The sequence below is a fragment of the Chenopodium album genome, chromosome 7 (genome assembly GCF_948465745.1).
Source record: "Chenopodium album chromosome 7, dcCheAlbu1.1, whole genome shotgun sequence".
Lineage (NCBI taxonomy): Eukaryota > Viridiplantae > Streptophyta > Magnoliopsida > Caryophyllales > Amaranthaceae > Chenopodium > Chenopodium album.
In genome coordinates this window covers 262,681-277,471 of record NC_137840.1, presented here as the reverse complement: position 1 = coordinate 277,471, position 14,791 = coordinate 262,681, and the positions used below count along the sequence as shown (strand labels likewise).

The 14,791-nt window shown below is 32.6% G+C and overlaps 1 protein-coding gene across 3 annotated transcripts in view; it reads right to left on the bottom strand.

Moving 5' to 3' along the window:
* LOC145638739 (chaperone protein dnaJ 10-like) overlaps positions 1–13,487 on the bottom strand; it is a 38,153-nt gene extending 24,666 nt beyond the window's left edge. Inside the window, exons 1-4 of one of the 3 annotated variants that reach the window (XM_081689741.1) lie at positions 13,117–13,487; positions 12,217–12,276; positions 9,573–9,655; positions 455–614 (exon numbers count right to left, since the gene is read on the bottom strand). In XM_081689741.1, coding sequence (XP_081545867.1) covers positions 455–614; positions 9,573–9,655; positions 12,217–12,276; positions 13,117–13,203 — 390 coding nt within the window. In that variant the 5' untranslated portion in view covers positions 13,204–13,487. The remainder of the gene's footprint in view (positions 1–454; positions 615–9,572; positions 9,656–12,216; positions 12,277–13,116) is intronic. The other 2 variants (XM_081689740.1, XM_081689739.1) reach the window with 2 other exon arrangements.
* Positions 13,488–14,791: the final 1,304 nt, after the last annotated feature.

Below are 14,791 nucleotides of genomic sequence, written 5' to 3'. Positions count from 1 at the left end.
AAAATGTCTAATCGTTGCAAATAATATGAAATGGAGGTAGTATATATATTTCAGTTCATAAGACACTAATTACATAGTGACATCCTGACGAATTGATATCCTCAACAAATTCAAAATCGTGATAATCAAAGGCAATCACATAGCATACATTTTACAAGTCAACTTAAATAATCGTACTAAGTAAAATATTTTGCTCCAACCCCCCTCATGTTTCAACTATAACAACATTTTTGCCATTTAAAGAAATTCTAGTCTATTGAAAGCAAAGGAAATTAACAAGATGTGTTACACATGATATCTAGTTTTTTTTTTTTTTTTTTTTTTTTTTTTTTTTTTTTTTTTTTTTTTAAAAAAAAAAAAAAAAAAAAAAAAAAATTCAGCACATCAACGTACTTAAACAAAAACACAGAACATACACATAGAAAGCATAGATTACACAGAATGTGAATGATACCTTCATCCTTTCTTGGAGCTTTCTAGTATCCAACTCTTCTCCATCGGTGAAGAAGTCCATTGAAGCCATCGATGCCATGGCAGGCTGGCCTATGTATTCTTCAAAAAGCTCACTTCCAAAAAGCATAGCAAAGATTGCTGCGGGATCTATAATTCCTTCACTAGAGTTGAGAATAAATATTATATTAAATAAACAGAGTTTTATGATTAAGAAAAAACAAAAATTATCAAGAGACAATTAGACAAAGCATATTTCAGTTTCAAATAGAAAAAAGTGATAAGACCAAACGTTAATCTTGTTGGACACAGTGACAGACTTTCAGACTTTCCCCAGAGAAACCACCATATAAGCAACAAAGAATATTAGATCACAGAATTACTTTCCAACCAGAATGGTTCATCTTCCCTATCCAACCATAATAAACAAATAATAGCAAAGTATGATCTCCAAAGAACAATAATCCACCTTCCCCTTCTTTCTATAAAAGCTATTATAATCAATTTACAGGTACCCATTTTTAACCTATATGTAGGATGAGTATCATAACAGATTATTCAGCATGGTTCTAACCCAAACCCTAAAGTGCACAATAGTTTATTTCAAAAAATTAGTCATCCGGGTACTCGGTAATGAACAGCCCTAGTCAACTTTAAATGGATTTTATTCCCAAATTTCCTAATTCCAAACTAGAGACTGAAAACATAATACCTAGAGACCGCAAATCGGACCAGACAGAGTCCAGTCCAAACTTCTTAACATGAATTATACTTTCAACCGGATAGTCTCCATGTAAATGATACTTTCTCTGTTTTTATTTAGATGATTTAACATTCCTAAAAAGGAATTGTCACAATACTTGACCTATAACATATATGGAAAGTCTTTATTTAATAATCACCAACAATTTCCCCATCCTAATGAAGTATTCTCTATATAATCTAGCCAACTCTAAACCACCATCCCAATAACCATAAATCATATGTCATCTTACCAAGCCACCACCACCCTACCAAACCACCACCTAGCCACCACCAACCTCACTGAACCACCATCGAGCCACCCCCTAGGCCCTACCTTACTTAACCACCACCAAAACAACCACCCTAAACCTCGAAACCACCACCGAACCACCATTTCCTCGCCAAATGACCACCCCATCCACCCAACCACCAGGTCCACCACCATCACTATCTTCAATCTCAATTCTACTTTCTCTCTCCTCAACCAATAGATCCATAGACCACCGACCAACACTCCCAATCAAACCTCCAATTGTTCCATGAAAATCATATTCCTCCTTGTTAAACGATCACTTTACCCACCGAACAACCACCATAAATAGGCTGCCTTCACCCCACAACTCTAATTTCTCTCTCTTACCACTTTCACTGTCAACAATTCAAGTGTAAAAGGAAATCAGATCTGAAATTTGCACATGGTGGAAGTTTGATTTCTTAATTTTCTTTCTTCTTTCAACCATTCAAGCCCATTTTTATGGTTAGACAAGGATGGTGGTGGTTTGAATGAAAGTGGTAGGTTGCGACTGGTTAGATGTCGTGAAATGAGCACAGTGGGTGGTGGTTAATTGGTGGGACGAGGAGGTTGTTTGCAGAGTTGAGGAATTGGTGTCGGTGGTGGACGGGTGGTGGTTTGCAGTGCGAAATTGTGATTGGTGTCGGTGGTGGACTGGTGGTGGGTGTGGCGAGTGGTATAATGGGTTGTTTCTTTTGTTGGTTTAATTACTTAATTAATGTACTTTATTAATAAACAAGGGTTTAAATGTACCCAATAGACATTCTCTCTCCTCTTCCCTAAAAAGCATGCCCTCAGGTATGGGTCATCTAAATAGAATCGAAGGAAATATAACTTACTACATATATACGAAATTACCTATTCTAACGCAGCATACAATAAAGGGAATAACGATTTATTATAAAACTATTCCAATTTACTTTGCTAGCAACATTTTATCGCAAAAAAAAAAAAAAAAAAAAAAAAAAAAAAAAAAAAACACAACAACAACAACTTTGCCTACAACAACCCTGGCACCAACAATTTGCTCATGAAGATGGAGGAGACAAGTTAAGCAACTATGCGGAAGAATTACATAATATAGTGATTGTAGGTTTTAAAATTTTAATTTAATGCTAGTTGTCAAACACTAGTCATACACAAATATGACTTTTTAATTTCCCTGGTTAATTCTAATACTAGCTCCATTTATTTTTATTTGAAACATATAAATTTATTATGTCTCACACAAAATACTCCTTTGTTGCAAATAAACAAAAACAGAGTTAGCATTAAATGCTAGGGTTAATTATATCACCAAGCAAACTTTGGGAAGTTGGGCTTTTAATTCCACTTTCAATATTAATTCTTATCTTAATGGTTATAGGTCACTTGGGACCATTTTGAGCGGATTGGGTATAAAGGTCGGATTATATAAATATAACCTAAAGGTGGGATTATTTTTAGCGGACGCCCAAAGGTGGTATTATTCCGAACAATTTTTCATTAAAAGTTTGGCAAGGACTCCAATCAAATATGCTAGTGTTTATAGAGCTTAGTAAAAAAATAAGTTACTGAATTTACTATATTTTTACATAGATTAATAGAAATGATTATAAAGTATTCTAGGTACCTTATGACCGGACCCGAGAAGCAAGAAAAACTATTTATAGGTAACATGATCAAATATTTTGGACTACGTAAGGACATCATTGTTAACCGAATCTGAACACCCTTACTACACCCCTACTACAGAGGAAGCAAGCAAAACTCTTTATAGGTAAAATGATTAGGTATTTTGGGCTACGTAAGGACATCATTGTAGAGATCAAGAGACCAAATTCACTCATTTGTTTAACATGTTTTTGGTTGCTCTTTATAGCATCTTGGGATTTGAATTGAACTTTAACTTGGCATATCATCCACACAAAGGCACAAAAATATTTGAGGCTTATATGACTGCTTGGTAGAAGAATTGACTTTTGATCTATTGGATACAAGTCAGTTTTGTTATAACCTCCACAAAAGCTCAGCGACGAGAATGAGTGCCTTTAAGTTAGTAAAGAAAGTGGGTGTGTGAGATTATCCATGGAATTACACAACACTTCAAATTTACTTTTTAAAACCATATCGGAACAACACAGAGGTTATACAATCCGTCTCAAAAATAAAAAAAAAATAAAAAAATCCCCAACTATCCATGCAAAAGCAATTTAATGCGGTAACATTAATAATGGGTCCTTTTGTCCATCCTTTGGACCCAAAGGTTGCCAATTGTACTCAGTTAGTCTCATAACCATACCCAGTGGCTACTCATGACGTGATTTTAAAAATCAGATGCACCTTTAGTCTTTTCGCAAAATTCAATCAATAAACTACCGCACCCTTTGTTTAGAATCTCAAAAGAACAAAATATTTAGGAGTAAAATGGCTGCACATCTTGGTGTTAATTTTAATCCGAATTTAGTACAACAATAATTTGTCCCTAATGCTAAATTTCAAGGGACGTCTTCCCTTGTCAACATACATTATCATTCGATAAGATGCCTTTTCAATATTGTCTCACATCTCCCCCATAAGTTTGTTGCAAGCGATGTGCGGCAAGACAGCCCACATCCACACTTTGCTTTACGACCTCATCCACCGTCATAGCTTTCCTTTCCAACCCATTCATAGCTCAAAGGGACTCATTTCCAAGCATTTATAGAGGTTATAGCAAAATTGTGTTGTATCTAATATCCGTTTCACATTATTTGCAACTTTAGAATATTTTATATCTCACAAATAATACCACACAGTTGCATATAATACGAAACGGGGGTAGTAGCAAAGCAAATTCTATTGCGAAGCAGCACATATTGCCTCAAATATTCTTCCCGAATAGCACCACAACCGTTGCTTAGTGATTATTACTTTGTCAAAAACTTTTACGACTAATAGTATGCTTATGCTAGTAAAAAAGGGTGTGATATGTGGTGCGCTAATCGAAATGAAAAGAAGGATGAAATTTTTAAGTGGCCAATAAGACATTGATGTTCTATTTAAGGAGTTTGAGGGCTTTGTTACCACGATTACGCAAGGTGGACCATGCTATTAAATTAGAACTTCGTACAAGGCATATGGAGCCACAAGTTAAACTTCTCAAACAATTGAAAGTGTTGTCGGATTCTAGTTACATTAAGAAATCTAAGGGTTCCTATCGTGCTACAAATTTATTTAAAAGAAGGTGGTTACAAAGAAGTCCAATAAACAACATCAAGGTGAAAAAAAAGTACTTAATTCCAAAGACGGACAATTTGCTTAATAGGCTGTTAAGGGCCTACTTATTTCATAAAGCTAGACTTTGTTTATTGTCAAGTTAGAATCAAAGAGGACAATGAGCCTAAAACAACATGCGTTACACGTTATAAATTCCTTATACGACCGTTAAAGCTAACCAATGCCTTGGCAAAGTTCCATAATTTGATAAATAATATGTTTTACACGTAATATATATATATATATAGGGGAGGGATCTGGTGAGAATAGGTTCATATGTGAGAATTCATACTTATATGAGAACTGATCTACAATTTAGAACACGTGAGTAAAAATTTAGAACATACGAGTAAAAATTTAGAACATGCGACTAAAATTTAAATTTAGAACATATGAATAATAATTTAGAACATATGACTAATAATTTTGAACAAGTATGTGAGTAATAATATAGAACATCTAATTCAAGAATTAGAACATGTGAGTAAAAATTTAAAAAATTTGCTTTATGAAATTTAGAACATATGATTTAAATTTAGAACATCTTATTTAAAATTTAGAACATGTGAATAAAAAATTTAGAACACTTGGTATAAAATATAGAAAATGGGAGTAAAAATATTGAACATATAATTTAAAATATAGAACATGTGAGTAAAAATTGGAACATATGCTTTCGAATTTAGAATATATAACTAAAAATCTTAAAACACATGCACGTTTTAAAATTTAGAACATATAAGTTAAAATTTCGGAATAAGTCATTCGAAATTTATAACATCTAAGAGCTTGTTTGGCATCATTTTTGGTTTTCAGTTTCTTGTTTTTTTGAAAACTAAAAACCAAAAACAAGAAACAAGAAAAAGGTGTTTCCACTTTTCTGTTGTCAGTTTTCAAAATTATTATAATTTTAATATGTTTAAATAATTTTTTATTCATTATGGGACATATATCCTATACTTTTAAAAAACAAAAAACCAAAAAACAGAAAACCACAGCAATGCCAAACGAACCCTAACTTAACTAATTTATGGTTTAGAACATGTGAGTATTAATTTAGAACATCTGATTTTAATTTAGAACACCAGGGAAAAAGTTTAGAACATCAGATTTAAAATTTAGAACATATGAGTAAAAATTTAGAACATAAAAAGTATTCTCACATAAGGAAAATTCTCATATAAGAAAAATTCTCACGAGAGCCTCCCCCTACATATATATATATATATATATATATATATATATATATATATATATATATATATATATATATATATATATATATATATATATATATATATATAAAATTGCGTAGTGTATCTTGACAACATTGTAATATATTCAATGATTTAAAATAAATGAGGTTTAAAATAAATGATGTAAAACCTGCACTTCTAAGTTAAGAAAGTATATTTATTTGTTAAAAAAAAAAAAGATAAAATGTGAATTTGCAAAAATGGAAATTATGTTCCTTGGTCACAAACAATTCAAAATAACATACAATTCTTTTAGTTGAATAGAAGTTTCAGAATTGAAATAATGGAATTCAATTCTAATTCTTTGTTTGGGAAACATGAGAATTCAAAATAGGAAAATTTGTCAGGAACTACATGCTGCTTAATAGGGGTATTTGGAAACAACAACCCACTAAAAATTTTTATCAAAAAAACTACCCTCTAAATTTAAAAAGTTGGAGTAGCACTACCCATTTGCATTTTCCGGCGAGAATGTCCGGCCCATGGGCCCACTTTTTCAATTTTTCTTTGAAAAGACACGATGCAATGACAAATTGGACTCTAATTCGTAACCCTAAGATAACCAATTTGAATTAAAAGCAACAAATTCAACCAATTTCAAATTATCCCCAATTTCTAAGAACCCTAATTTTTCTAATCGTTACACCCTAACATCAAAATTCATAATTAATGGATTAAAAGAGAAGAATTACCTATGAATTGTATACCCTACTTGTTTTTACTTCTTAAATTAGGAATATTCAGAAGAAAAATTGAAAAAGTGGGCCCTACACGGCGGACTTTCTCGCCGGAAAATACAAATGGGTAGTGCTACTCTAACTTTTTAAATTTAGAGGGTAGTTTTTTTGATAAAGTTTTTTAGTGGGTAGTTGTTTCCAAATACCGCTATTAAGCATGTAGTTCCTGACAATTTTTCCTTGAAAATACAACCATTGTTTAAATTATTTGCAACAATGTGACTGTTATACCCTAAAATTTTCTATTTTAAGGAGGGTAGATTGTAATACCCGAATATTTTATGATTTTATATAATATATTTTATTAAACAATAGTTTTTTTTATTTATTAAATAACTTTCCTAATCTCATATTTTTTATTTTAAAGTTCGAAAAGGTTTAAAACCCTATTTTATTTTAAATAGGACTCTCTATTTTTAAGCATATATAAACTACTTTAGCCCAAGTTTTTGATAAATAAACTTTTACAGCCATTTTGATATAAATTCATAGCTTTCTCTTAACTCCATTCTGTTCATGGGGATTATAGTAGCAGCCATATGTGCTATTAATTTTTTTAGATTCATGATCATCAATTGGTCAACTAATTACCTTTATTCCAAAAATTTTGAGTCATGCGCGGGTGAATTGGTGATTGAGCAGTAGAATGTTTGGAGTAATCATGTCATGTGCAATTGCAATATTGCGTCCTACTATTAGATCGGTAATCACACGAACCTATTTGGAGATGTTTGTATTACTAGCATATGTAATCACACTACCTTAATTAATTTTTTTGACTTGTTTGTTTATAAATTGTTAGTATTAATTGTACTCCGTATTGTTATGTGTAAATTTTATAATTTGTGAATTATATATGATCATGATTTATACGTATATGATTAGTGTGTGGTATTATATGATTCTAATTGACGTATTATTTTTATGGTATTGATTGATTGTGTTATTTTTCTAGGGTTTTTAATGTTGTTTTTATAGGGAGTATTGTTTTATCGAGGTTTTAGGGTTGTTAGTGCAGAGTATTATTTTTGGGTTGAGATTTAATTACATTTGGGTAACTAGTATGATTGCCCTATAAGAGTTGAGATGTACTACGATTGAATCGAGTTCGAATTATTATATTATCTGGGATCATGTGCCAATATTGAGATATTATAAATTAAATTGTGAATGGTTATTTGATTGATGTATGAGATCAAAAGGTTGAGATTATTATTTTGTTATTGGTTTGAGGCTCGACGTTATAGACCTTAGTCCTTGGCATGTTGGTAATGAGATAATGATCATGAGTTAAGAATGAGGTACAATCTTTAATATTTATTTTTCTATGGTCCCCTACAGTGGGAATTGACCCGTATGTGGTATGGTTCAAGGTGTTTTCTAGTTATTGGGAGTATTCAAGTTTTTATACTTGTTGGTTTTATTCGAATTACCCATGTCCAAGGCTAGGTATAGAACAACGAGCATGGCACACTTATTGGTTATGAGTTGAGTAAAGGTTCGTAGTATTATTCGAGGTTGAGTTTGACAAAGGTTATTTTCAGAGTACAATGTGTAATGTAGTTTCAAACTACATTGTTTAATTGATCTAATAATGTTAATTATTATATTATACTCTATATTTTGATATGTGGTGATTACTCAGCTTTTTGCTGACGTGTGTGTTGTTTTATTGTGCTATTTGTATTTGCGGCCATGTCTTTTTCTTATGGTGGCCTTGCGACGATCTATTTTGGAATTTGTCCTTAATGGTGAGAGTCAAGATTTTCTAAGCAGGTTCATCAAGTGGTCGTAGCTAAAGGAGCTCAAGTGTTTCGATTAGTGTGATGTCATGAGTTTATAAAATTGTATAAATAGCTCACCTAGTTTATTGGGTTGTAATTATTGGGATTTTGTAAGCCTTAACACTCGACAGGTTGTTGAGTGTGGCGGTAATACCTCCGATTTAAGTGTATGCTTCCGCAATTTTATTTAAAGGTTGTCTATTTTTCCTTTATTTCTTATTTATTATTAGCTAGTAAATCGGGGGGGTTACAACATTCACCGACTAGGTTAAATTTGTTTATGAGTGGTAATGGAAAGAGAAATAAAGTTACATGTGATGAAGAGAGAGGAAGAAAAAGGACAAGTAAAAAAGGAAAGAAAACATTTGCGGTAAATAATTTGTAATATCCATTTATGGTAAATATTGCAAATAAATTGAAATGGAGGTAATGTATAATTTCAAATTCAACTTAGTAATTAATTATGTTGTAATAATGCTCGATCTTTTTTTGAAAGATGTCCCAAATGACACTAATTTTCATTTATTAAAGCTATACTGCATCTACCATTGATGATTAACGACAAACTTCAATTAATTTGGTAAAGATGATAATAATATTAAAAAAATTATTACAAAAAAAAAGCTACTAAAATTCGCTTAAATAGACCAAAATAGACTTTTCCTTACCAATTTATTAAGAAAACACATAGAAGAAGAGCAATAAATTAGAAGATTAGTGAAATCAATTCGGCGACTTTAAGTTAATAGAGGCATACTTAAAAAAATTAAAGCGATTTTGATACCATTACTTAAGATTGAAAAACAAAATGAGAAGAAAATTGATAAAGATTAAAAAAAAAAGACATACCGCTTTGTTATTTCTTTTATTTCCTTTCCTTTTCTTTATTTCTATCTTTAGTTAATTTTTTTAAATGTGGAGGAACATTAATAACCAACAAATCCATTATCATTAGCTTCCCTTAGAATATTACCTGCTAAAAAATTCATGCATGAAAATAAAAGGCGTAGGCAGAGTAAGAACAATGCAATGCAACTAATCATCAAAATGAAGAAAGAGTAAAGAGACTAACGCAGAAATTCCAGACTTTCCGTATGCATCATAAGCTTGGCGTTGTGTTGGGTCACTCAATACCTGGTAAGCCTCTCCCAAAACCTGAATCAAAAAAACTTATCAAGCAGTCCATGTCTAAAGTAAATACATAATTAAAATTGAAAAGAATAATCCCACCTTTCATCGATCTGCTCGAAACGAGCCTAACTTCGCATAACCAGGAAACCCACCTTTTACTACTATTTTATCAAAACAAGCCTTTGACCGGTATTTTTATTTCGTAATCGGTTTTAGAAGGTGACTTGCCACGTGTCACCTTCTAATAGGTCTTATTTTTTAAAATACCTAAAAAAGACCAAAATAATTTTTTGAAAAATTAGAAAAAAAAAAACACATCCCCACCCCTGTCCCTTCCAACGACCACCACATTCCCCGCCCCTGCGCCACCCTTGCCTGAACTACCATCCCCTACCTCGCCCCCGCCCCACACATCCCCATCCCCGTCCCTTCCAACGACCACCACATTCCTCGCCCCTGCGCCACCCTTGCCTGAACGACCATCCCCTACCTCGCCCCCGCGGACCGATGCCACTCCGCCATCCCTGAACGGCTTAGGTGCTAAACTTGTTGCCTCTGTATCTTGGTTTTTAACGCTTTTTCTCTCTCTTCCTTTTTGTTCGATACCACTCACTCACCCTTTTGTACAATTGAATTATGTAGAATTGGTTGAAAATATGTGAAAATGTTTGATCAAGTCATGAATATTTTTTGTTTGTGGTGATCGAACAAAATAGCCCAAAAAAAATGAAAATTGAGTTTTTTTTTTTTTTTAAATTTATATATATATATGTAATTTTGATGTTAATATGATGATTTTCATATGTTGATCTGAAGAGGACCAAGTTAGGCACGACTGAGCACCATGACGAGGTAGCTAAAAGTCGTCATGGTCCAGAGGGGTTTCGATTTGGCGCGGTGGATTTCGGTGTGTCTGGGTGGGGTTTCGGTCCAGCACGGTGGTTTCGTTGCGGCTGGGTGGGGTTTCCAGAGTTTCTGGGTGGGTTACCGGCGTGAGGATGGGGTTAAGGGTGCCAGTGAAAGTGTTCATGATGTGGTGGTTAGGGTGAAAGAAGTCTTGATTAATGTCGCCATTCTTTTGCACGATTGACCTAAGATATTCAATCTTTGCTCCTTAGAAGCCCAACAATCTGTGTCATTAAGTAACAATAGTCTTATGGCATAGAATTTCCCTTTAACTATAAAGGAATGCTTCGATAACAATCCTGTGGCCGCTCCCTATTTAAGCCACCCCGACTCCTTGGGTTACGTTTTGATTAATGTCACCATTCTTTTACATGATTGACCCAATATATTTAAAACACTCACTCATGGTCAAATCCTTTTCGCCCAAACTCACTACATCATCGTTTATCCCCCAATTCGTACCAAAGCGGCATATCAAATATGCAGTCTTACTCCGAATCAGCTTAAACCCTCTAAATTCAACCTTTACCTCCATTGCTCCAATATGGCATTGACCCCACCTTTAGTTTTATCCATCAAAACGATATAATCCACAAACAACAACATCACGGAACCTCATCTTGAATTGGCTAGGTTACTTCATCTAGAACCATTGCAAATAGAAAAAGGCTTCATACTATTATAAAAAATGATGTTAAAAGGAATATTGCACACCTCTTTGAATAGGTTTTCCTTAATGTTGTACCCCAGTTGCCTAATTCCTAACTACACATTTTTCTTGTCTTACCTCTCTCTCTCTCTCTCTCTCTCTCTCTCTCACACACACACACACACACACAACACAAGAGGAGTCAGCTCTTTATGAGGCTTTCAACCTTTTGAGCCAGTATTGTAGGTGTGAGGCACCTTCATGGAAAAAAGGATAATTGCCTTCCAATTTCCTCTTTGTTTCTCCTCTATCCTACAATGTTTCATTAGTTTCGAGAACCACACTATGAGTAGTAATTCATACATAATGATTGATAGTCTAGTTGAAGCCACAACAATCTTAACTCTAATCAATTTGTTCCATATCTTCAACTTCCTTCATTCCTAAAAGTTTTCCCTATTTTGACTGTACATGTTTATCACTACATTACTTTGACCATACATATCTATAATAGCATATTCATAAAAAAAAAAACACAAACAATTGAATATGAATAGTCTACTCATTTATATGAATCTATTTATTAGAAAAATTAAAGGTAACATGGGAACTTGTGTGCCCTTTAATTTTTCTAATTTAAATTTTAAAAAAATAAATAAATATGAAAGTTATCTTTAAAAAAAATGAATTTCATAAAAAAAATATTTATGAAAAAAAAAAAAAGTATATAAGATTGACTCCATGAAAACAATACATATAACATGTTCACTAATGCCAAATCACATTTAAAAAAAATAAAAAAAATAAAAAAAAATAAAAAAAATCAAATACTAACACTAGCCACGGGTTTGTAACAAACCTTAATCAATCATGAAAAAATTCCTAATCTGGTCCAAATTGAAATATTAACTGCTTATATTCTTGTCAAAAGTATGATGATATAAAGACCATGGGCCCATATAATATTTTCCTTTGTACAAGGATAACAGCTTTAAAATACCATTAGGCTATTCAAATTAGATGTACTTGCCTGAAACTTCTGAGCTGCAAGGGGGTCGTTTGGATTTCTATCTGGATGAACTTGTCGCGCCTACAAGCACCACAGACACATTATTACAAAGAAAAATTAATTTTAAATTAAAAAAAAAGTACAATTTCTCTTGCCCAAGTATTTTAACAATTGCAATTTATAATTAGAGCCTATCATGCAAGGACTTTAGTTTATCTTTATTTATCCAAGGATTTTAGGTGTTAACAAGCAGTGTTAAGAAACCGATAAAATCTGTTCCTTTACCAAATTTGTCAGTCCATGTGGATGAAGAAGAAGAAAAAAAGGACTTCTGACAGCATAGCATTGTGACTTCCTGCTTTCAAGCTGTCCTTTATGAATTGTGAGGTTTTTATACAGTTGAAAGCATGCAATTCATTTGGAGTATCATTTCTCTCAGCTTTTTATAATTTACAGATACAAATTGGCTCAAGAGTAAGCCTCTAATGCTTAGATTTAGGTACAAATGTGGCATTTTTTCGTGATTCATTCGGATCATCTCTCCCCCTCTTATCTCTCTCTCTCTCTCTCTCCCATGATTCAAATGAAGCCAGGTCATGTTACATTTAGGTACCCAAATTATTACAAGCCTTTCTTACACCCTCATCACAAATACAAAATGCTCAGTTCTTAGTCTGAAACGATAAGATATCAAACAGAACAATATTTATGATTTCAGTGACACTGCATGAGTTATAAACAAATAATGCTAATATACATAAATGGAAACACATGATCAATTAAATCAAACTTACATTAATTTACCTAAATCAGAAACCTTAAACTTAGGGTAAAACAAAATAGAAGCAAATCAAAATCAAAGTTAAAAACAAAAGCAAGCAAAAGTGATTGACGACTAAATCGAGAATTATTAAAAATTACCTTATTGTAATAGGCTTTCTTAATCTGGGCTTCAGTAGCAGTAGGGCTAACCTCAAGAACATCATAAAATTCGGTCTCCTTCACCATGCTTTTTCAATTCTAAGACAATTTGATCAATAATCTCACTAATTTCAATCAGATTTATCAGCAACAACAACTAATTTTGGGGTTTTCTGAGTGCAATTGAATTCAGCTGGAACTAAAACTACTTTTTCTCTCTCCTCTTTTATTTTTCCAAAAGATGTGATCAATTGATCGTTCGTCGAGTTCAGAGGCTTAGGATAGATACGAGACAGTTTGTTCTTTGTTGCCACCACATTTTTATTTGCCCAAGTCTCTCTCGCTCTTTTCCTCCTTATTACACTCTTTTTACTCGTCTGTCTCATTAGTCATACGATATACGCGCTGCTGTTTGACCCCTTCTTTTTTGTCAAACATTAGTTATTAATTCTAGGGTTGCCCATATGCTATATTTACTCAAATTTGGTTTAATCCTATTTTTAGCGTTTTATTTTAGTAGGCTTTAGCTAAATCTAATTCTTGATCGTTTGTGTAAAAAATAAAAAAATTGATGGTCTCTTTGGTTTTTTTTCCATTTATTGTTTGATTTTTTATTTCATTATTGCTCACATCGAGTGATACCCAGTGATTTTAAGGGATTTTAAGGCTCCACCCCATGCCTAGCTGGAAAATTGATTTTACTGTTGATTTGTGTGGCAACGCAGCTCCACCCATTTTAAATAAATGTATAAAAAAAACCGATTGAAATAGATGGAAGACAAATGATGGATGAAGCGGAGGGAATGAATCAAGTCAAATTTGAGTAGAGCTTTAAATTACTCGTCACCTGATCCATTACCATCTGACTCATCATCCATCCGTTCAACAGTTTAACAATGTTTAAGAGCAAAATAGTTGCATCTCTTAATTTTCTTTGGTTCTTCTCTACCGACTCTACTCTCAAACTGTAATATCAAAGTGTATAAATCGCAATGACCAATGTTATTAAAATCGTGATTTGAATCGTAGAATTGTACAATTTTATGATCCCAATTCACACAAACAATTTAAAATCGTTGGTAGATTCTTTCCTCGGTAAAATCGCTCATAGAATCATTGGAACGGGACTAATTCTTTGATTCTACACCGATTCTAACAATTTCGTTACTGTAAATAGTTTGATTTTCCAAAATCCATAACTTTTGATTGCGAAGTCAAATTGAGCTTATAATATATCATTGGAAAACTCTTCAGGTCTACTTTCTAAAAAAAATTTCTCATGCCCCATATCATTTTATATATTTTGTGCTAAAGCCTACAGAATGTTAGGGTATCATAGTTAAGCCTAACTTCAGCCAATAACTTATATATATATCATTCAATATAAATCATAATTAAGCTTATATCACAACAATTTTAAGAAATTTTAAAATTCTATCGACCCATTTAAATTTTTTGGGCAAAAGAATATATTCATGAGTCTACACTCAACTCTTGGCATATAAAAACTCTTTTATAACATGAGTTTGTTGTAGTTGTCATTTTTTTAGTTTATTATCTCTTGAAATGAACTAACTTGACATTTAGTATACTATTATCACTGGATTATTTTTAATTAGTGGAAACAATTTTAGGAGTAAACAATATTAGTTTTTTATTATTTGTCAACAACTGT